Below are 22,297 nucleotides of genomic sequence, written 5' to 3'. Positions count from 1 at the left end.
GCACACTGCTGGGTGTGCAGCAGGTGCCAGCAGTGCTGCGGAGTGACACAAAGCAGGACGGGAATCCCGGGCTCATTTCCCACTGGAAGAAGCAGAGCTGCTAACGATGGATTCGGTGTCGCTGTGACCCCTCCTACACCTGCACACAAAGTCCCAGCAGGCGCTAATGAGCCTCGGGCAGAGAGAGAGAGAGAGACCCTCACACTTCCATCACTGTGAGGATCTTCCAGCTCCACCAGCCCAAGGAATGAACACGAGCCCCAGCGCAGGGGCTGTGATCCACGGCCAAGGAGCCAAGCAGGGGGCTGAGGGAATCACCTCTTGGCTTAAGATGTGGAATAATTGCAGGGTCTGTTTGTAGCTGTGAAAGAGGACCTGAACCACTGCAAAACACAGGATTTGCAAGTGGTTCTCAGGAGATTGGAACCAAGTCCCTGTAGGAAATTTCAGGGAGCACAGTCAAGCATTGGCTGTCCTCAGATGTCATCTTTTCCATTGGACACATGCAAGCACAGGAATGTGTGTGATACCACTGCCAGGTGAGTCTCTCAGCCACACATTCTATTAAATGTTAAGCTTCAGACATAAAACAGGCTCATGCCACAAAACCACATCTAGCTCTAATGCTTTTACTGCTACTAAACTAGACATTTCCCCAGTTTTCAATCAAGTCCAGTTGGTTCTAACGAATGCTTTGCAGCTGTGGAAAGCATCTGAAAGAATTAGCTGTTGTATTTAGGAATCTCAGATGAAACATTCCACATGTGGTCCTTTGGGACTGCCACACAGTCAAGGCTGGGAAAGCCAAAACACAAAGGAAAGTCCATGGAGGGCTATGTACATGCTCACCCAGGATGCAAGGTGTGTTGGCTGTTTCAAAGCTCAGGGAGGGCAAGGATCAGGTCTAGCAAACACAGCTAAAAGTAGCTGGAGAAAACCCAAACACCACATACAGCATTTGGAGAAGCAGCTGAACCCCAGCTGCCAAGGACACAATGCACAAATTGAACACCACACACACACACACTACCATCAACTATCCCCTTAAACCCAAAGAGCTGAGGAGCTGAGCCTGGATTTGATTGCCACCACAATTCACAGACTAGTCAGGACTAGTGCTTTGATTCAGGTGTAATAATACCAATTTAAGTTACTTCCATGACATCTGAGCACCAGAGAACAGAAGTCTTGAGATTATTTATTCTTATGAAGTGAGTCAATGGAGTAGAGGTGACTTCCTTGGATTTATGTGTATTCTCCCAAAATTAACATTTACCACAGCAAAACATTAACTGCAAACTCTGCTGAGGAGGCATGAGATTCTTCTAATTATATTGAGAATGCTTTTGCAATAAACATTGATTATATTAAGCCTCCTATCATCTTATGTTAATACATATAAGACTATTTGTAGAAGAATTACATAGAATCAGGGGAAAAAAGTATGAGATTAGGGTTCCCAGACTTTGCTGTATTTGCAATTCATGCTGACTGTGTTCACTGTCAAGCTGTCATTTTACATTAGGAGTTAATTTTCCTGCTATTGATCCTCTCTCTGCTTATTCTTTTTCTCCTTCTTCAGCTGCCAGGGTTTTGGAAAACAATAACAACCAAAACTATAACAAAGAACCTGAAGTCCCAAACAAATTTTGCACACATTCATTCCATAACCATCTGCCAGCCTGACTTCTACAGCCCCATGCAAATTTCCATTAAAGTTGCCATGCATTTGAATAATGAATCAATTTAGAGAGAAAAGAGGGAAAGAGGCACAGTGCATTCATGTTGAAGAGGAGCTAGAATCAAATAAAAGTACTTCACAACATAGGTGTTTATAACATTAGAGTTGCTGTAAATAAATGAAACTTGTTTCTGAAAACAAAATCTAACAAGGACAGAAATATGGCCCACAAATTAGGTGTTGCATTTTGGCAAGGAATGAATGAAACACACCATATAAGACAGACAGTTACAGAAACAGAAAAGGAGAAAGGATTGTGATAGGTACAATTCCTCCTGGACACTTGAATTATATTCTATGCTCAACAGCAGGATTTGTCAATAGCAATAAGCCTGAAAGTGAAAGAGACATATATAGAATCTTTCCATCAATGTTTTCTAATGCAGTATTCTTTCTATTCTTTTTTTATTTACCCTCTTTGCATTTTTCCAAGCTGGTTTTGGCTGAAGTACACAGCACAGGAAAAAGCAGAGCAAAGTGTGTGTAACTGTAAGATCTTTCTGGCACGCAGTGATGGGACACCCTCTCCTGGAGAAAGAGACACACTTCCTCTGCTCCAGCAGTGAAAGAATAGGAAATTAGTGATATTCTGGGATCTGGAGACAAACCACCACAACAAATCTTGGTATCATGACAATAAGTAGGAATGCTTCCCCTTGATATACAAAGATTCTTCTCTGGACTGACAAAGACACTGTTAGATACAGCACCCTTCAGAAAAATCACTCATTCACAGTTAATTATTAACAGCTATATTAGAATCATAAAGAGAGGAACCTCTAGATTAAATAAGTCAGGACTTTTTACTCAAATTCAGATCCTCCACAAGGGGGATCCCATTGGTGGACTGACTCCCTGCATCACAAAATACAACACTTTGAGCCAGGCAGAAGATCACCATTCAGGTGGTTACCTCCTAAAGTTAAAAATTCAAATAGCTCAGAAACAAAGGCTCGTCTTGCTTGGCTAAAAGTCCAAGTTCTACACATTTCCTTCCCTCACTCCTTTAAGATGTAATTGTTTCACATCATTATAGATTAGGGCAGTTCTCAGTAATCCACTCATTTTTGCTTAGGATGTCATTTGCAAAATTTACAAAAGAACCTGTGAAACTTCTAAAAGGAATGCCTCCAAGAGGCAAAATATTAATCAACATGCTCCTGCCTGTGGATGAATGAGAAAGCAGTGAACAGAGCAGGGATGTGTGGTGCCAGTGACCAGGCTACAGGTGACAGTGTGGTAAGGTCCTGACTGCCTGCAGCCTTTAAAAATGGAAGACCTTTCCAGGTACAGGGCTCCCAAATGAGCACCTGGATTCCAGCATGGCATATTCACACTGGCAGCAATGCCTCACACACCAGAGTGAGCAAACACCTGGGGAATCCATTTTCACCCTGAGGTGGCTGTGTGCAGAAAGCAGGACAGCTTCTGAACTGGACACTGCTGACTTGTATCTTCATTAGATGCAAAACAGAACGCAAGGAGAGAGAAAACCCCGGGTCAGTGTGGTCACTGATGTGAATTTTGAACTTCATTTGACTTTGCTAACATTGGTCTCATTTGCAGAGCTTCTAACCACGGCCTCCTGTGCTATGATAAGTTTGTAATAAATTACAAATTGTCAAACTGCAGGTACCTCTCTCAGTTTGCAGCCCAATTTAGAAAACATGAGTGGAAGAACAGCAGCAGCACATGGCTCAGGCTATGCCTGATCAAAGGGGAATTATTCCTCACAGCTCCAGGAGCATTCAGGCACTGTTTACCTCAAGGCAGGGATGAACAGCAAGGATAAGGCACTGAAGCCCCTAGGAAGTCCTCACAGCCTGAAAAAGTCTGCAGAGAAAATTTCTAAGATGCATTAAGCACAAAGGTTCTCAGTGCCCAAGGCAAACTGGAAAATATTCCTTCCTTCAAGTTACTTAACATTAAATCATCACCTGCAGGCTCAGGCTGCCATTTCACACTGAGTCACATCCCACAGTGTCAGGAGCTCTCCCCAAATCATTTACTCTTCGCTCCCCACCCCAACACACACAGTGGCTTGAATTACTTGAATATTAATTACTTCTAGGAAGGAGTGAGACTTACATATAACATACATTAAAGCCCTGATTAAATTCAGCCACAGCCTTTCAGTCACTTCAAACAGTTCTACATTCAATTATAGTTTGGAATTTATAAAGAAAAAGAAAATTCTCAGCATTTCCTGGTGTTGTATGTATGCACTGATCTAGTGCATTTATGTTTTAAGTTTTGGCAAAACCCACAAGTGAGCATAAAAATTTTGCACCCCCAAAAAGTTAAATAATCAGCCAGGTTCATAAAAATCTCTTAAAATAGTATCTCGTTTCTGCTGTGCATTTTATCCAGAGGAATCTTGAACAGACTTTGAAATATGCAACAAAGCACAGTATAAATTATATAAATTATATTATCATTTCCCTCTCAGATGAGCTCTAGCACCTGTTTGACACTGAGCAGCGTCACTGCACAGCAGGCTGCAGCTGGAAGCAGAGCAGTTTTTATATAGAACTGCAGGTGGAGTTCAGAGTCAATATAATTACAGAGTCTGGAATTTCATCAGAACCCTAAGGATGACATTCCTTTCACTGCTTCTTGTGAAAGTCTGTAAAACTTAAATTATTAAAAACGTTTTCCTCCAGCCATTCATATTTTGGATTGACGTTTCTCCACTTGATTCTCAGTTTCAGTGATCAGTAAAATCACAAAGGAATTGTGCTCTTGCAGAGCTTCCCAACAGGTATTGCATGTTGGAATGAGATCAGGATTTTCAATGAGGGTGCAGGGGAGCCTTTCCAAAGTTTGGTTCACATCTGTGAAGGGGCCACGCTCATTACTAATAACACCCACCAGGGAGATGCTTGTATCATTTCTTAATGCAAATAACATGCTAACATTCCCAGCAGATTGATCTGAAATTCCTTCTTCTCTTGACATCAAGAAAGCAGAGTGCCATGGCAAAAAAGTAATTTAGAACTTACCTTCCTGCTCTCCTTACAGAAACCTCTCTCTTCAGGTCAGCTCTGTGGGAGTATAAGCAGAGCCTGGAAATGGTGCTCTACCTGCACAACATTTATGGAGAAGCATCTATTGATGGAAAACAACAAAGAAAAAAGTAGGCTCAGGATTTTAGAAGCCTGCTGTCTGTGTATTTTTATCATACCTCTGATCAACTTCAGTATCTTCAGAACAGTCTTCAACTTCCCCTAGAGAATCTCTCTCCTCTGCTGGTCATATATATTCACAAAATCTGTAGAGCTTGGTGACTTCTGCATTCCTGACAAATGTTGAAATCCACCCAGGTTCAAAATTTACCAAGGGGAAACCTCTCCCAGACCAGTGCCAGGTGTGATTACAAAAGCCCTTCTCTCCTGTGCTAAGGTGCTCCCAGCAGACCAGACTCAGTGGAGTACCAGAATAAAGAACCAAAGCTTTGTGCTCTTTTCTCCCACACATCCAACAGATCAGTGATTTACAGAGCTGGCCCCCAGGGTAACAGCAGATACTGGCATTCTGTCAGCCTGAGAAAACTCTTCCATAGAGAAGACATCTGCTGAGAGTGTTTGGTAAGGACACTTCACTCTCTTCCACTGGCAAAGTCATTTTCAGAAGGAGTCAACAACCAAAGTCTTTGCCTATCTCTGCCCAGATGAACTAGACAAGTCCCAGAAGTTTTGAAAGAAACTGGATTGATATATGCTGTAACACACTTTAAATTTTAGATCAATATTTAACAGGACTGTAATCTCCTCTAGCAGGAAAGTTCTCATTAAAAATACTCCATTTTGTACAGGGAACATTGCTGGAAAATCACATAAAGAAATTTTGAAAATTCACATTTAGGAGGGCCTGAGGAAAGAGAACAGTGCACATAGAGCAAAGTGTTCTCTTCAATCCCAATTCTGACTTGACAGATTTGACATCTCAGTGTAAATAAGAAACAGTGAAAAAGCTTTATGAGAAATCCCTATAAGATATTGTATTTGTATACAGGCACACAAACAAATGCACATGAACTCACAGGCACCCTTTGGATTCTGGAAAAGCCAAACTTTGCAACAAGATTACATAAGAAGTTAAAAATCATGATTTTATAACGTTTCTAAACAGAGTGGATGAGAAATGCAATAAGCCCTTCTCAATTATGTGTCTGGAAAAGAACCCTCCTATACCTCTCAATATTTTGGAGTTGCCTGAGTGGTCACTGATTCAAGAGAAAACTCTATCAGCTTCTTTAGAAAGAGAAAATTGTGAGGGGAGGGGATGGGAATGAAGGAAGTAATGAAAGGTAACAGATTAAGATGATACAGAATTTTCCCTGAGGAGGTTCTTGGCAGAAAGCCAGCAATGAAATCTACATTTGCACACTCCAGTGGGAACTGAGAGAAACCTCAGCCCTGCCAAGCTACGTGGCTTCATTTGGATGGAGGAAAAGGCTTCAGATAACTTGCTGTACATTGAGAGAAATGCACAGCTTCCAAACACCCAAATCCATGAGCTGTTTGCCAGGAGGCTGCCACTTTACATGCCAGAAGTAGTGGACATTGGGGAAGTATTTCCATACAACCAAAGAAAAATAAAGGATGAGAGAGACTTGGAAGTCACCTCTTCATCTCCTCATTACAAAACAAAATAAATGCTCAAGGAGGTGTTCATATTTCCTGTTCCTAAAGACACTGAAAGTCTGTGACTTCAAACCTCTCCCATCAGTTCATCCCACCATTCTGCTAGTCTTGCTCCCACAATTTCTTTCTTAAATGCCCAATTTGAGAATTTTTAACTATAATTACTTCTAGCCCTAACCACAAGGAAGAAGAGAGTCAAATCCTTCTTTTTTTTTTTTTTTTTTTTTTTTTTTTTTTTTTTTTTTTTTTTTTTATGGTAACCATATTTGCATTGGATTGAACCCTTCTCCCTTTCCTGATTTCTCTCTGTAATCTCCCTCCAGTTTTGAGCTTTCTCACTGTTCTGGATGCTCAGAAGAGGGCATGGCACTCGAGGCAGGTCCTTCACCAGCTGTGAGGAGAGGGAGGATGGCTCCATGCATTCCCTGGGCCACAGCAGCATCCTTTCCCCCCTTGGATCTCCCCCTGCAGTCCCCAGGCAGCAGCATCCCTTGGCTCTGGATCTCTCTCACACAACCCTCAGGAACACAGAGCCCCATCCAGGCTCTGAGAAAGACCCCCCTTCCTCCCCTGTCAATGTTGTAGCTAAATAGTTGTATTTTGTCTTAATTAGCATAGTCTGCAGGGCTCTCATTCTTTGAGTTATCCTGAGAGCTATTTCTAATAAATATAGATGAGAGGAACCTTCAAAGGTTGCACCAGCTGTTTTAACATTATTTCCTACTGGTGAAATAATGTGTTTCAACATGCTCAAGAGCTCCAAGAGGCCAAAGAATTGTGACTGCTTCTGTGATAAATTGAAAGCTTAAGAGAATGAGGATGAAACATGTTTCATACTCAACCCATATTCATTATTTAAAAGCACACAGGATTGAGAAAACATGACCTGGATTCTGTACTGATGATGTACTGTTTCTTTAAAAAAGAAACTAAAGCAAACACTACATTCTCTATTCCACAGCAATAAGTAAATTGCTCATAGTGTGTTTAGAGTTAGAAGTGTGCACAATGAACCATTTACTAATCTATCATCTTTCCATCCACAAATTAACCACGCAGGATTACAGAACAGTCTGGGCTGAAGGATCATCAATCCAACTTCATATTCTCTGTGCCGCATCCAGAAATATTCAAAGGGATTTCATTACATATTTCAGTTTTGAGCTTGCATGCAAAATGTTCCCTGCACCTGCTGTTACCAGTGGCTAATATTTGACATCCTGTATTTTTCTTATTTCATTCACATACTTTCAATATTTATGTTCTCTGATCAGACATGTTCCAAGCCCAGCATACAGCTAACAAAATATCTTCACAACAGCCAAAGGTGGATGAAATCTATACCATATTTATAGGGAAATAAACTTTTGTGCAACAAGTATGACTGTCGAGTATGCCAGTGCTCATTTACTCCCTCTATAGATACATGAGAGCATAAATACAGGAAATTTAAAAAGCATTTGAAGTTGGGGTCCAACATCAGCACAGGGCATGAGCTCAACCTGCATCCAAATTCTCTGGATGAAGCAGGAGACTTCTTAGGGTGGCATTCCAGTTATTTGGGGGAAATCCTTTCTGGGGATTTGCTGGAGGGAGAGGAGATCCTGTCCCCAGGGAAAGCCCAGGCTTGCACATTCCATGGGGCTGTGCTGCTGCCCAGAGCCGCTCACACACACACAGACACACACGGGGCTGCGGGGAGCGGAGCGTGTGCCTCAGCCTCGCCCCGCCATCCCTCAGCTGCCACCACTTACACACGAGGCACTTCGGAATGTGCCCTTTGGAGCCATTCCCGTACCTCACATCAGCGCCGGGTGACCGCAGTTTTGCTGCTGGTCCCGTTTGGGGAGCCGTGCGGATCCCGCAGCGTGGCCCGTCCGGGGCCCGTCTCCAGCACACGCTCCCCCGGAGAGGCAGGCCCGGCCCGGGGATGTCTCGGTGCAGCTTCACTCCGTCCTGATTCCACAGCACGTTCCCCGCTTTGGGTGCCGCATCCCGGCACTCCGTACCCGAACCGAGCCGCAGGAGCGGGCAGGACACGGTCCCGGTGCCCTCCTCCGGCATCCCGGGGCTGCTCCGGCTCACGGAGCATCCTCAGCATCCTCCTCCCACTCAGCTCCGTGAGGCCCGGCCGGCACCTGCAGCCCCGTGTGCCGCCCACAGCCCCCTCACAGCCCCGTGTGCCCCCCACAGCCCCCTCACAGCCCCGTGTGCCCTCCACAGCCCCGTGTGCCGCCCACAGCCCCCTCACAGCCCCGTGTGCCCCCCACAGCCCCCTCACAGCCCCGTGTGCCCCCCACAGCCCCCTCACAGCCCCGTGTGCCCCCCACAGCCCCGTGTGCCCCCCACAGCCCCCTCACAGCCCCGTGTGCCCCCCACAGCCCCGTGTGCCGCCCACAGCCCCCTCACAGCCCCGTGTGCCCCCCACAGCCCCGTGTGCCGCCCACAGCCCCGTGTGCCCCCCACAGCCCCGTGTGCCGCCCACAGCCCCGTGTGCCGCCCACAGCCCCCTCACAGCCCCGTGTGCCCCCCACAGCCCCCTCACAGCCCCGTGTGCCCTCCACAGCCCCGTGTGCCCCCCACAGCCCCCCACAGCCCCGTGTGCCCTTCACAGCCTCCCACAGCCCTGTGTACCCCCAGAGCCCCCCACAGTCCCATGTGCCCCCCACAGCCCCCTCACAGCCCCGTGTGCCCCCACAGTCCCATGTGCCCCCCACAGCCCTTCATAGCCCCATGTGCTCCCCACAGCCCCGTGTGTCCCCCACAGCCCCGTGTGCCCCCCACAGCCCTTCATAGCCCCGTGTGCCCACCACAGCCCCGTGTGCCCCCACAGCCCCCTCACAGCCCCATGTGCTCTTCACAGCCCCCCACAGCCCCGTGTGCCCCTCACAACCTGTGTGTGCCCCCAGAGCCCCTCACAGCCCTGTGTGCCCCCTACAGCCACATGTGCCACTCACACCCCCCCACAGCCCCATGTGTGCCCCCCACAGCCCCATGTGCCCCTCACACCCCCCCACAGCCCCCCACAGCCCCCTCACAGCCCCGTGTGCCCCCACAGTCCCATGTGCCCCCCACAGCCCTTCATAGCCCCGTGTGCCCCCTACAGCCCCCTCACAGCCCCGTGTGCCCCCCACAGCCCCATGTGCCACTCACACCCCCCCACAGCCCCATGTGTGCCCCCACAGCCCCGTGTGCCTCCCACAGTCCCCTCAGAGCCCTGGATATGAGAGAACCTTGCAGGTGGAATTGCAGGATTGAGAATCTGAACCACACTTAGAAAATTCAACTTCTTGCATCCGATGAAGGAGTTGGAAGATAGTAAAGGGGTCTATTTCCCTGACAAAAAACGAGGTGTACCATTTGTGTTGTGATCTGATGTCGAGGAAGTAACACCACGACCTCTAATTAAAATTGAAACCATCGATGATGGCCAAGGTCAGCAAACCGCTATTAAAAACATGTGAGCACTGAGTCACTGGCAAAGCCCCAGGCAGCATTTTTCAGTGTTGCTCCACAAACATCAGAGGATGGCAGCAGTGAATTGGGCAACAGCTCCAGAGCAGGAGCAAACCTGCAGGATCCAACCTGCAGCAGGGAGGCAATGGGGCAGCAGGGAAGGCGCAGGGCCAGAGCCACAGGCACAGCAGCACCCCACAGCAACTCCAGCCAAGGGCCCAAGGAGCACCCCAGGAGCTATCGAGGACACAGAAAGGCTGCTTTCCCTCCTGCCATTGGCTTCCAGCATTTGCAGGAAGTTTTCCTCCTGGCAAAGCAGGCAAAGTGAGGTCTGTGCCCGAGCAAGTGCTTTACGAAAATTACGGATGGCAAGCAGTCAGTCCTTTGTGAGAAGGGGAGATTCAAATCCAGTGGTTTCACAGGGACACATGGGTCCTGCTGTGACAATTACCTTACATTCTCTGCCAGTCAGAACAAGCAGCCCAGATTCACAACAAGCCCTCTCAGCTAATGAGCCCCTGTCTGGCTGTGTTTAAGCTAGCTGCCTCCTCCTTACAAACACCACTTTAGAGCAGCACAGCCTGCTTCCAGTCCCCTCTGAAAAGCAAAAGTATTTTTATCACTCTTCAACAAGATGCAGTGCTCTTTCTTACCAAAACCCCAATTACCAGATTGCGGTCCCAAGTTAAATATTAACAGGCAAAACTCTCCCTAAACCTACTTACCTCTGGGTTCACAGCTAAAGGGTTAGGAACACAGCTGAGAGCACACTAATTGCTGACAAATGTCATCTTACACCAGTCCTATTACATAGTCATGGACATCATTTAATCCCCCTTGGAAGAGGTTTAGGCAAAAAGACATCTCTCGTGCTTGAGATAGGACTCAAGCCATTATTGTTGTCCATTTGACAGCTAAAAATGACAGTAGCTATTAATCATCCTTCAAGATATGCCTGACTTATGCATGTATGAGCAAAGCAAAAAAGCACTGCAGCCTGTTACTTATAAAGGTTTGGTTGTTGAAGGTTTTTTTTTAAAGGGACTGAATTGGTCAAAAGGCCCTTATAACTAGCATTGCTAAAGAAGAGCATTCAGTATGCAATCTGTTCAAAAAGGAAAATGAAATTAACAACCAGTGGATCAATACTGATTCATCAGGAACCAGACTTGATTCCATCTCTGTTACTCACCACTTTTGGGGACAGACAAACTTTTAAAAAGATGAAACAGTATTACAATTATCCCTCTCATCATCTAAATCTGCTGAATCCCTTCTTAGGTCACTCTGCTTCTGATGCCAAAACTGTTTGGGTCTATCCAGTAGCTGCAGCTGTGCCTACACAGGTCCAAGCAGGAGGAGGACAGCAGTGTGTCAGTAGCTGGCCCTGGACCTTTAACCTTCCAGTTACTTCAGCCACTGCTGCCTACACTCCAGCAGTCACAAACACACCCTGCAGACACCCTGCAGCTGCCCCTAGACTTTCCTTCTGTCCTGTAGCTGGCCATTGGTCCTCAGTCTCCTGGTGAGGAACAGCTTCAAACCACTGCCTCTGTACCTGCTCCAGGAAAGGTGGATGCAAGAAGTCACATTGTCTATTTGCTATTTTCTATTTTTCATCTTCTATCCTACATATCCTGTTTTGCAAGGACCTACAGGAACAACTTATGCTCAAACTTTCCCCTCCCACATCTTCCCATGACCATTCTACAATGGCATCTGTAAGGCTGTGTCCTGGGGTGATGCTATGACACTGTAGCCCCTACCGTGGGCGTTATCCCCACACGTGGGTCCTGTAACTTAAGGCTGGGAGGGCAAGCAGGGGAAATTCCTCAGCGAGCAGTTTGTGTTCAGTTCTCAGAGATGCCTGGCTCTCTCTACTGTGCAGCCAGGAGAGCTGTGTCTCTGCTTTTAGCTAGCTCGTTTGTTAGCTGAGGCACGGAGTTCTCCTGGGGCTGTGGCCGGTTCTTCGGGAACTGTTCCGCTGTGCTGCGGTCCAAAATCCGGGCCAGCCCCGGGAGCCCCAGCCCGCGGCCCGGCGGGAGCGGCTGCAGGGACATCCCGGCTCCGGACCCCGGGAGAAGCCGAGCAGGACTAAAAATCTACCAGCTTTCTGCACAATGAGAAGGTTATTACCTAACATTATTCATTCTTTTTTTTTCCATGCTTGCATTCTCTCCATTAAATAACAAGGGTTTTTTTTTTTCACTTTCCTCCAAGAAATTCCTTTCAAACCTGTGAGGAGGCTGCCCAAACCTATCTTTCTTTAGAGGGCACATTCATTTTAGGATGTTTCCTCCTAATTTGTCTCAAACTGAGACAGACTGCCAAACAGGTGATTTTTTTTTACCCTGCCAAAAAGACTTAGAATGCAAATTGGACTGCTTCACATTTCAAATGCCATCACTTTTTTTTCACCCTACATTTTTACTTTCAACAGAAGAAAAAATAATTATTATTTTGGCCAGGGCATCCTAAAGGAATAGCTTAAGTGTAATTATAAATCACTTTTTAAAATGGCTCTCCAGATCATATGGAAATAACAAGCTTAATGGTGTTTGATTTCAGTTTGAAGGAAATTAACAAAGTTCAGACTCTGTCACATCTCAAGTGCTTGAATAAGGTCATAGTACTCACATACAGCATAGCTTCCTCCATGTGAACAAGGGGGAAGGAACAAAACTGCAAGGCAAGCAAACTGAGACCAAACCAGAAAAGTGACAGGAAAAAATAATACTCTGCTTTATACTTCGATATAGAATAGGCTTTACTAATTTCAAAAATAATTCTGCTGAAAAGTGTAGGGCTGATTTTAGTACACCGGCAAGCAAAGCTGTAGAATACCTGCAGAATACACCTGTGCTCAACAACACGAATGACACTTCAAAATTACCAGCACAGCTGTCATGACTCCTTCTTCACCCCACAAGGGTTTGAGCCTCTCACATAGACACCTATTCACTTAAACCACGGGAATGAAGGTCTCATTCTGAGACTGCAGGATGAAATCCACCCACGGGTCACCTGGTTTTAATTCTTCCTTTTCCCGGTGTGATTCCCGCGGCCCGCGCTGCAGCGCACGGAGCCGCCACGCGAGGGCGCCGCAGCCCCGCCGCGCCCCCGCTCCCATCCCCGGGGATCCCGCTCCCGATGCCGGCGGCGCCGGGAATTCGCCTTGGGAGCCTTCCCTCCCCTTTGCATGCACTAACAACAATACGCGGCAGCTCAGGCCAAGCCGTCTGGCACTCGCAGCGTGCAAGGAGCGTTTGGAGCTAAAGCTGTTACGGCTTCCTAGAAATGGAACAAACGGAGGGGAGGAATGGGCAGGGAGAGACGGGACATCAGCACGGCGCTGGAAAATGAGCTGGACCGGGTGAGGAAGCACTGCACGGATTTCATTCACAGTACAACTACTCAACATGTTTAAACATCACTTTCTGAATACCGTGTTTAGCACAGAACAAAACAGCCCACTCCTACATCGGTTTCAAGCCGAGAGCAAGATCTCAAGCAGCATTCCTTAAAGCAGCAACACTTGATTAAACTGTGCAACTGCTCAAGCCACTGTTTCCCAGGTGGTACAGCTAATTCATCAGTGCACCCCTACAGAAAGGCCATTTATCAATTCCAGGATAACTAAATTCTCACCAATTCTTCTTTTCATTGTTCAGGTACTTACATTTGTTACCTTAAACCAACTATAAATCCACTTGAAATTACAAACTGAATCATAAATTAGGCCAAACTTCAAAATGTTACAATTAATCAATTTCAGTAATGCAGTTTGCTTATCACTTTATGTCCACAGCCAGGTCCAAGGTTTCTGACAGTGATCTCAGCCCTGCAGCTCTCTCCTTTAGCTCTTCTGGTGGCACTGGAGATGGATCAAGTATTTCATTGCTGCAGATCCTCTGTGTGTATGGGTTACAGGAGATCTTAATGAACTGTGCATACACAGAAGAATAATTAGCTTTTGCCCTTTTTAAAAAAATATTTTTTACATTAAAAATTTGGTTCTGTCCATCCAGTGACCCTCAAACATACAGGTGAGCAGATACTGACAACCTGAAGCTGTAACTGAAATTTAGCTCCAGATTTCCTTAAATTCCCCAGTCCATGTTTCTTACCACTGCCCTGACCACAGGGGAGGCTTTTGTGGCTGAACCAGCTATCAATGCTCTTTTCCACTCTAGGACAAGAGAGATGGAGCTGCTGGAGAGTCCCCACTGACAGCCAAGATGGTTTGGAGCACCTGACATGAGGATAGAGCTGGGTCTGCTTAGCCCAGAGAAGGCTCAAGGAAATCTGAAGGGAACTATAAGAGACATCTTCACAGTGCTGGCCAGTGACAGGAGAAGAGGCAGTGGGGGCACAGTCACAGGAGGTCCCACCTCAACATAAAGGAAAAGTTATGGGGTCACTGCCTTTGCTACTTATATTGGGCAAAAGGTCCCCTTCACATTATTTCTACAGTCAGCTCAACTTTCAGATTCTCCCTTCCTGTTTGCTCTCCAGCACACAAGCAGATCCAGTCTCTTAGACAGAAATGTTACCACTCCAGTGTGGTACAAAAGCCCCAAATATTCTGTCAGGATTTCTAGTTCAGTGTTCATGAAATGTTTACTTGCTCCTGCCCAGACTGGGGCCCAGGACAGATTAAATGCAGAAATCAGAAATGCAACAAGCAGCTTAACAATATCCACCTTGTTCCTGCAAACAGCTAAGCAAGTCACAATGAACATAACACAAAAACACAAAGAGACCCCAGAATTTTATTTAAAGAAACATGTTCAAATGCAGCATTGAAAACAGAGAGAGTGGAATGCCAAGAGTCAGAGAACTTATGCTGAGTTATGTTTTCTTTGACAAACTAGCACCACTGAATCACAACTCACAGACTAATTTATTTCTAGAAGTTACAAAACCTCCATCATTATAAAATTTCTAGGAATTCTATTAAAAATTGGTTCTCAATTTACTACTCCTACAGAGATGAAAGCAGTCTGAAGTTTTCATATCTACTCATTGTTCAAATTACCCATAAGAGACAGTTTATTCTTAAGTCTAAACATCCTGATCAAGGGAAAAAAATTTCTAAAAAGTGGCCTCCACAAGTCTTTACAAACTAAACAAGTAAGAAAGATCTACTGTGTTATAAATACACACAGTACAATATGTACAAGTCTGGTCTTACAAAATAAGAGCTTCCTAGTCCATAAAAATACTAACTCAACTACAAAGTTTTCTCAGTATTTAGTCAAGCTGTCTCAAGCAGTCACCATAGCAAATTCCTAAAATACTGATTTGTACCATAGCACAACAGCTTGAACGTGTTCACAATGGGGAAGAGCCCAACACTTCACCATAAAACTCATTTCTAAGCCTAATTTCCCACTCAGGTTTAGTGGTACTGTTAGTGTTTGCTACCTATTTTAATGTCACAAGGCCTTCACATGTTTCTAGACTGTGTTTGAACTATTCAAAGTGCTGAAAGTGCAATCAGAGAGTAGAGTTTTGTATCCCTTCTCCAGTACACCCTTCTCTGGCACTGGCAACAACAGCCAAGGGTTTCTAGGTCTGTGAGGTGCAGAAGGCACACGCTCATTTGTACATGCTCAGGAAGTATTCACACACACACACACACATGCACTTTGCTTTAAGGACCATAATATTCTAATATTATGGCTTCCTCTGAGTAAAGAAATTCAAAAATTCCTTTAAAATGCCTTAATGCAGACACCTGGAATTCCTAATGACCCTGACATGAAGTGCTTAAACTGACTGTGAGATGGTGTTACAAAACAAATGGAGTTTTGGCTTTAAACTCAGGCTATCCAAGTATTGCTCTGGAACAGAGAAACACAAAGTCTATGCTCTCTCACTATATCAAGCAAGGGCCAGGTCACATTCACCACATGGTTTATCACAACATTTAACAGCATTTGTGAGTATACACACACACATAACCCTTGGCATTTGTTCTTCTACTAAAGGCCATCTGCAGCCTGAATGAAAATAAAACTATTTGAAAAATGTTTCAAGCATTACCCTTCTGTACTTACACATGAAAATACAAGAAGTAAGAAAACTGAACGGTGCCTCTGCCAGAAAACAAATCACTGACATAAGTTAACACTGCCTCCTTTCCTCCTCCCTTCTCTACAGTGCTCTCCTATGACATGCATCATAGTAGCTTGTACTGTTAAAAATTAAGAACATATCCCTCTTGACAAAGTTGACAAGTTTTTCTAGTGGGCACATTGGCTTGCTGGAACGTTTATAATGATCCCTGCAAAAGGAGGTCTGGAATGTGACATCAGCCCCGTTGTATAGGATGCGGATAAAGTGTTCTTTGGGCCTCTTCCCATCCTGCCACAGCTCAAAAACTAATCTGGCAGCAAATCTGGGAAATCTGGCCTCTGTAATGCCCAAGGCACTAAGAACAGGTGACAAGGTGACATCATGTGCAGAGTAGAGGACAAACACTTCCTCCTTCTTGCCCTCTGCAATACGCTGCAGCCTACTGACAGTCTGGTTGAGGAGAGGATGAGTAGCCAACAGGGCATACAAGAAGTAAAGTTTCTTTTCCTGTCTTTCTCTCTCATCCTCCAACTGGTGTCTCTTGATTACTTTGAAGTGTTCCATACCAATGCAGCCAGCTTTGGTACATGGAAATGAGACATTATGACAGAAATAGCACAAGAGAGAATCTATAGGGTTAGAAGCTCTCAGCTGCCTGGTGGGAACGCCCACAATCTTTGCCATATCCACGTAGATCTTCTCCAAATTGCTGTTTTTCACCCGTAAGCTGTACTGCCTGCGCTGCTCCTCCTCCAGGTAGTGGTTTCTCATGGGACAGTCACAGCTTCCTGAGCAGAAAATGGTGCTCCACTGGTGCCTCATGTTAATTTTCTTCCAGTCGAAATCTGGCAGGAAGGTGTAGAGCAGGGCCAGCGCGCTCTGCAGGGTTCGGCTCTTCCCCGTGGTCTCCAGGTAGAGCTGCTTGGCTGTCCAGTCACTGGGGAGCAGTTTGTGTTTGTTGATGTAAATCTCTCTGAGCAGCTGCCCATTTCGCAGGTGTTGTACAACCCCTGCATTGTGACAGAAATTACAACACGTGATTAGAATCTTTGCAGTTATGCAAAAAAAAAAAAATTACAGCTAGTAGCCTTACTGATAAACTTACAAAACTGAACTGCACTTATGATGACTGAAAAAAAACTGTCTGAAACATGAGAAACTTGCTGTTCTTCAGTATCTCTCATTTCTAGGAACTAGCCTGATATACAGAAAAGAAGTTGGTTCCATAAAGTTTGTTTGTAACCTCAGTGGTTTAATATTAACTCTTTGGACTAAGACACAGACTGAATGGGTCTAACATGACTATAAAAGCAAGGTGTTTTCGAAGACTGCACCTCAGTCAGGTTTTCAGGCCTGCAGAGAATGCTGCACCCCTGAAAATTTATGGCAGCCAATAAAACCACCAGCAGTCAGGACACAAATACGTAAAATGTAAATTAGTGTGCAAACTCACAAAACAATCATGAGGTGTAGCAATTGTATCCAGCTTCCTTCTCCATCTTCCTTCAGAGAGTTTTTAAACTGCTTGATAATTTATGCTAAAGCTCTGCCTTTATCCAGCTGGAGAGTGTCTCCTTCTCACAAGCCTAAACCTCCACTCCAGAATCCATATTTCTTGCACAGCAGCAAAGCAATGGCCTGAAGCCTTTATGCACTAGAACACCCATGTATACCTTGTTGCAAGCCACAGGAGTCCCCAGACGCCAGCTCAGTGACACAATCTGTGTTTGTACAATTTCAGTGGTGTCCTGCCTTGCTTTCTCCTGATATCACTTTGCAAGACTTTGATAGTGGCCAAGGATTCCTTCCAAAGGGATCCCACAAGAATTTGAGAGGCACCAGATGTATAAAGCATTTCCATAACACCAGGTTTGGCTGCCACATCAGCATCTCTTGAAGGGGACACAGGGCCCCTTTGAATCCTAGCCCTGTCAGTAACAGAGCACCAGATCTTCCTCAGGAGGGACTGAGCAGTGCTGTTTGTCACAAGGGTAACAGAGCAGCTCTGAGGTGTGAAGCAACATGAAGGAAAGGTGCTCTGACTTGCTACAAAGGAATTTAAATGGGATGCCAAGATTGACCAGTGTGTAACAGGATTGTCAAGCTATAGGACAAAGCATGGTTTCTACAACTGTTGCCACTTGCACAGTTGAGTTACACATCCCAGCATGGCTGATGATATGACCAACATGATAAGATGGCATAAAAAAGCATTTATGTCAATATAAAGAGAATCAGAAGGTCCCTTCTCAAGCAGACTGTGTTTAACAGAGCAGAGGATGAGACAGAGCTGCAGAGGAACTCACCTGTCTGTGTAAGCTCTCCCATTTCACACATGGAATGACTGGGGAAGTGAGGCAGGCTGCTCAGAGAACCATCCATTTGGGCTGCAGACCCTTTGGACATATGCTTAATGAAGGCTTCAAGCTGAGGATGAGAAGGTTTCCTAGAGAGATAAAAACCAAAATGTGAAACTTCCAAAAGCATATGGGAAAGCAGTTCAAGAGAGTCAAATATTCCAAGTACGTCAGATCAGAAGTTTCGTGATGTGAAGTTATTTCCCACTGGGACAACATCTGCTCTTACTCAGGACTTTTGCAAGTATGGAAAAGAAACCTAGCTACTTACTATCTGCCAAAGAACTACAAAGAACTATGTCTTGTCACGTTAAAATTATGATATCTTCCACTTAAGTATTTTAGAGCAATTTCTGGGGGTTGCTTTGAATTCAGTTACTAATACTGTTATGTATTCAAATGAAAAAGAAAATATATTTTAAAATCCTTAAAAAACCCTCCAAAACTCTCTCATTTCTGAAGTACTAATGCTCTTTAACAGCATAGCCAAAGCCAGTTACAGTCTAAAGGGGTTCAATACAGTACTTTAGGCCGATGATTTTGAAGGAATTCTCAGATATTTTAATGTGCAATGCTCACCACAATCTCAGCTTTTATTTCTACTTCCTTCAGCCTCAAATCAAATAGCACATGTAGCCTTGATTACATGGAACTGGAAAGCAGTACCCAGTGTCCCCATTAAAACTGGAATCATTGTTTAGGGTACTGCACTTTTATCCAGGAAAAAAGAGGCCAACACTCCTGGACACGTACACAAGAAAGATACTCTGCCGTGGAAGCAATGAATGCAGCTGGAAGAGATATTCACTAAAACATCCAAGTTAACTCACTGAAACAGAGTTCAAGTCAGTGAAAGAAAGCTTAAATCTCCCCCATTGCACTGGAAATTTCAAATACACCATGGATTCAGCTCACTGTGGTACTGCTGCACAGAAAGGTACAAAAAATCCCACAATGTAACCCAAAGGTAACCTGAACCTTTAAAAGATAAATCTGTGATCACATGTGATCACATTCCTTCAGCAGAAATGCATTACACAAGTGGGGACTTCCTTGTTAAATGTCAGCAATTACCAAAGGTTACACAGTCACCTCCCTAATTTTGTGCAGAACTGCATCAGAAACTGCTTGGCAACCCAACTGTGCTCCAGATGATTCTTGTCTTAATAGGATGTTCAGTTTGAACACAGTTATTTTCACGTTGCTTAAAAAATATATATAAAATACATTTTGTCAGGGATCTCTTAAATAACTGGGATTTGTGTTTACTGTTCATATTTACATTTGTTAGAAGGATAAACTATTTTGAATATAAAAACCTCAGGTCTCAAAAAGAAACCTGACTTGCATGACACACCAGAGGGAGCAGTAGCACCACTAAAGCAGGAGTGAGAGTCTGGAATAGAAGTTTGCTGGGACAAGCAAAGACATCCATGCTTACTGAGAAGAGCCAGCTGAGAAACTCTCACACATGAGGGGACCCCTTGCAGAGCTCTGCTCACAACCTGCACATACAGGAGGGCTCATAAGAATCAGTGTCTGTCAGCATTTTATAAAACTTGAATTTCCCTGTATTTAATTTCTTTTCAGGAAAAAGAAATCCTGGCAGGAAAATGTTACTATTATGCCACAACTGCCAGTAAGATAAAAATGCAAAATGAGACAAAAAGCATAATGAGATTAAAAATCAGACTAATTTTTTCATTTTACTTCAAATTAAAGGATATCCAGCCAATTACTGATATTCTAAATCCATAGCTTCTTCTGTATATTGTAATTTTAACAGGGCAACTGAAGATCAGTATTTGCAAAGCAGAGAAAGAACAAAGCCTGATTTTTGTTTCTCAAGCAGTGGAAGCTTCCTGTGGTACAATCATACATTAGAAGCTTACTCCAGCTCCAGATGAACATTTCCAACAGAACATTTTGTACATTGCACTATTTTCACAGCCCAGCAGTGAAATCTAAAAATGGAAGAATTAAGTTGAGAAAATTAAATTACACCCATTTAGCAAATGGCTTTTTAAGCATATTACAGAGGTAGCAGGCTGAACCACCAATTTTCTAAATTTTGAACTTTGCAAAACTCTACACATTAATAAACTGACAATCAAAATTTTCCTTAAACTCTGTTCATTTAATTAATAAGCTCTGCAAATACATGTGAAAGAAAACTAACAGAACTGCTTTATCCATCCTGCTTCTTTTGCTGCTTTGCTTAGAAAAGCCTGAAAGAATTCTAATGGAATCAAATCTGTGCTGATAAAATTGCCAGCAATCACTTGTGGGAAGAAAGAAAGGGAAGAAGAAAGAAAAGTATTTATCTGTACTTTGCAAAAGGATTTTTCTGAAAAAATGGCAGACAAAATAAATTAACTTTTAAGATAAAACTAGAAAATGGATGATAATTGATGATTTTATATTCCAGTGTATTAATAGAGTGTATTAATAATATTAGACATGGAGATGCAAGTTACTTGACTTTGGATTACACTGGATTTAAAGTGAGCACAAGATAAGCCCAAGCCTGCAAAAGTGCATTACAAAATATATGAAATATGACTTTTGGACATCTTTCTAAATAGAAATTCAAAGCTTACTCCTTGTTAAACAGATATCCCTGTACAACTGGGCAAACAAACATCTATTTTTCTCAGCAGCAAGACTTGCAGCAGCACTCAGGCTCCCAGCTGACAAAGTATTCCCCCTCCCACCCCAGGACTTGGCTTTTATTTAGAATATGAATCCTCCTGTTGAATTGGCCAATTTACAGATGCTGCAGGAGATGGAGTATCCAGGCAACACGGCTGAGGCTGCTGGGGCTGCTGGAGCAGGAAGCAAAGGAAATTGCTCCGTTGTACAGCTGAAAAGACTGAATTATCCTCAAAATTTTATTTCCATAAGAGTAATCAGAAAATAAAAATGAACTAAAGAGATATCCTTCTGTAATTTTCCTGGCCTTACAATGGCAAGCTACCACATTTGCAAAAGGTAGGAGTATAGAAAATATTTCAAATTTTGTCAGAAAATGGAACAGCTTTTCATTTAAACCCTCTAACAGCAGCCACACTTCCCAATTTTAGCATTTGGTTCCCTTATTTAAAATCTGTTCATTTGCCTTCTAATGATTTTATTTCTGTACAACAGAATAAATTTTATCTGTAACAAAACTGAGGATGCATCTTTTCCCTCAAATAATTAATTCAGTTGATCCTTTTGTAATTTACAACATAAGCACTGGGATAATAGATCCCAGATTGAATACTCTGGTTTTCATGTTCTAGCATTAAAATGGACCAACATTTAAATCCTTAATCAACACTTAAATATCATATTTACAAAGGTCTTAAAATGCTTTAATATCACCTTTTATTGCTACCCTGTAACCAGTGTACAAGGGAAGAAATATTGCATGACTATTTGAACTATATTATGTATTTCTGCCAGGAACAGAGCTGGCATCCTTCAATAAAATTTCCTTTTTCCTTGAGGAGTTAATACAAAAATTCATGTCAACAGCTGAGAGGAGCAAGCTTCTCACAAGGTGTTGCAGAGCCCTCAGTGCATCACTCAGTGAGTAAACATGACCCCACCAGGCTTCAGACACACAAGCATGACTTTTCTGTAATCATCAATACAAAATTCTGCCTGCAAACTATCCCAAGAGTGAGTTCCTTTCTCTTTATTTAAAATGCAAAAAAATCATTTTAGAACTTCAAGCAAAAATAACGTCTTTTTTATGAAGTTCAAGTAGGCAAAAAAAGTGTGAGATCAAAGGAGTACTACAGTGTGTGCTTTTCACAAAACAAATGAATGGGGAAAGCCACTACACCCAACAATAGATCAGTGTAGTCCACAGAAGAGATCCTAATGCAGCAGAAGTACAGTTGGGGATTATTTATTCATAAAGGTCTCACAGCTTGTACACTTCTATACAAACTCCTCAGTGCTCCCCTGGCAGGGGCAATGAGAGGATCTGTGAGGTCCCTTCCAGCCCAAACCATTCCATGGCTCTG

The 22,297-nt window shown here is 43.9% G+C and overlaps 1 protein-coding gene across 3 annotated transcripts in view; it reads right to left on the bottom strand.

Moving 5' to 3' along the window:
• Window positions 1-14,595: 14,595 nt before the first annotated feature.
• The window catches only part of PXYLP1 (2-phosphoxylose phosphatase 1), a 45,550-nt gene continuing 37,848 nt past the window's right edge, over window positions 14,596-22,297 (bottom strand). For all 3 annotated transcript variants that reach the window (XM_063166789.1, XM_063166788.1, XM_063166787.1), the window contains exons 5-6: window positions 18,231-18,370; window positions 14,596-16,934 (exon numbers count right to left, since the gene is read on the bottom strand). In XM_063166789.1, coding sequence (XP_063022859.1) covers window positions 16,003-16,934; window positions 18,231-18,370 — 1,072 coding nt within the window. In that variant the 3' untranslated portion in view covers window positions 14,596-16,002. The remainder of the gene's footprint in view (window positions 16,935-18,230; window positions 18,371-22,297) is intronic.

This window comes from Melospiza melodia, chromosome 12 (assembly GCF_035770615.1).
Source record: "Melospiza melodia melodia isolate bMelMel2 chromosome 12, bMelMel2.pri, whole genome shotgun sequence".
Lineage (NCBI taxonomy): Eukaryota > Metazoa > Chordata > Aves > Passeriformes > Passerellidae > Melospiza > Melospiza melodia.
Note: the sequence above shows the minus strand (reverse complement) of the source record. Positions and strands in the feature narration are given on the sequence as shown.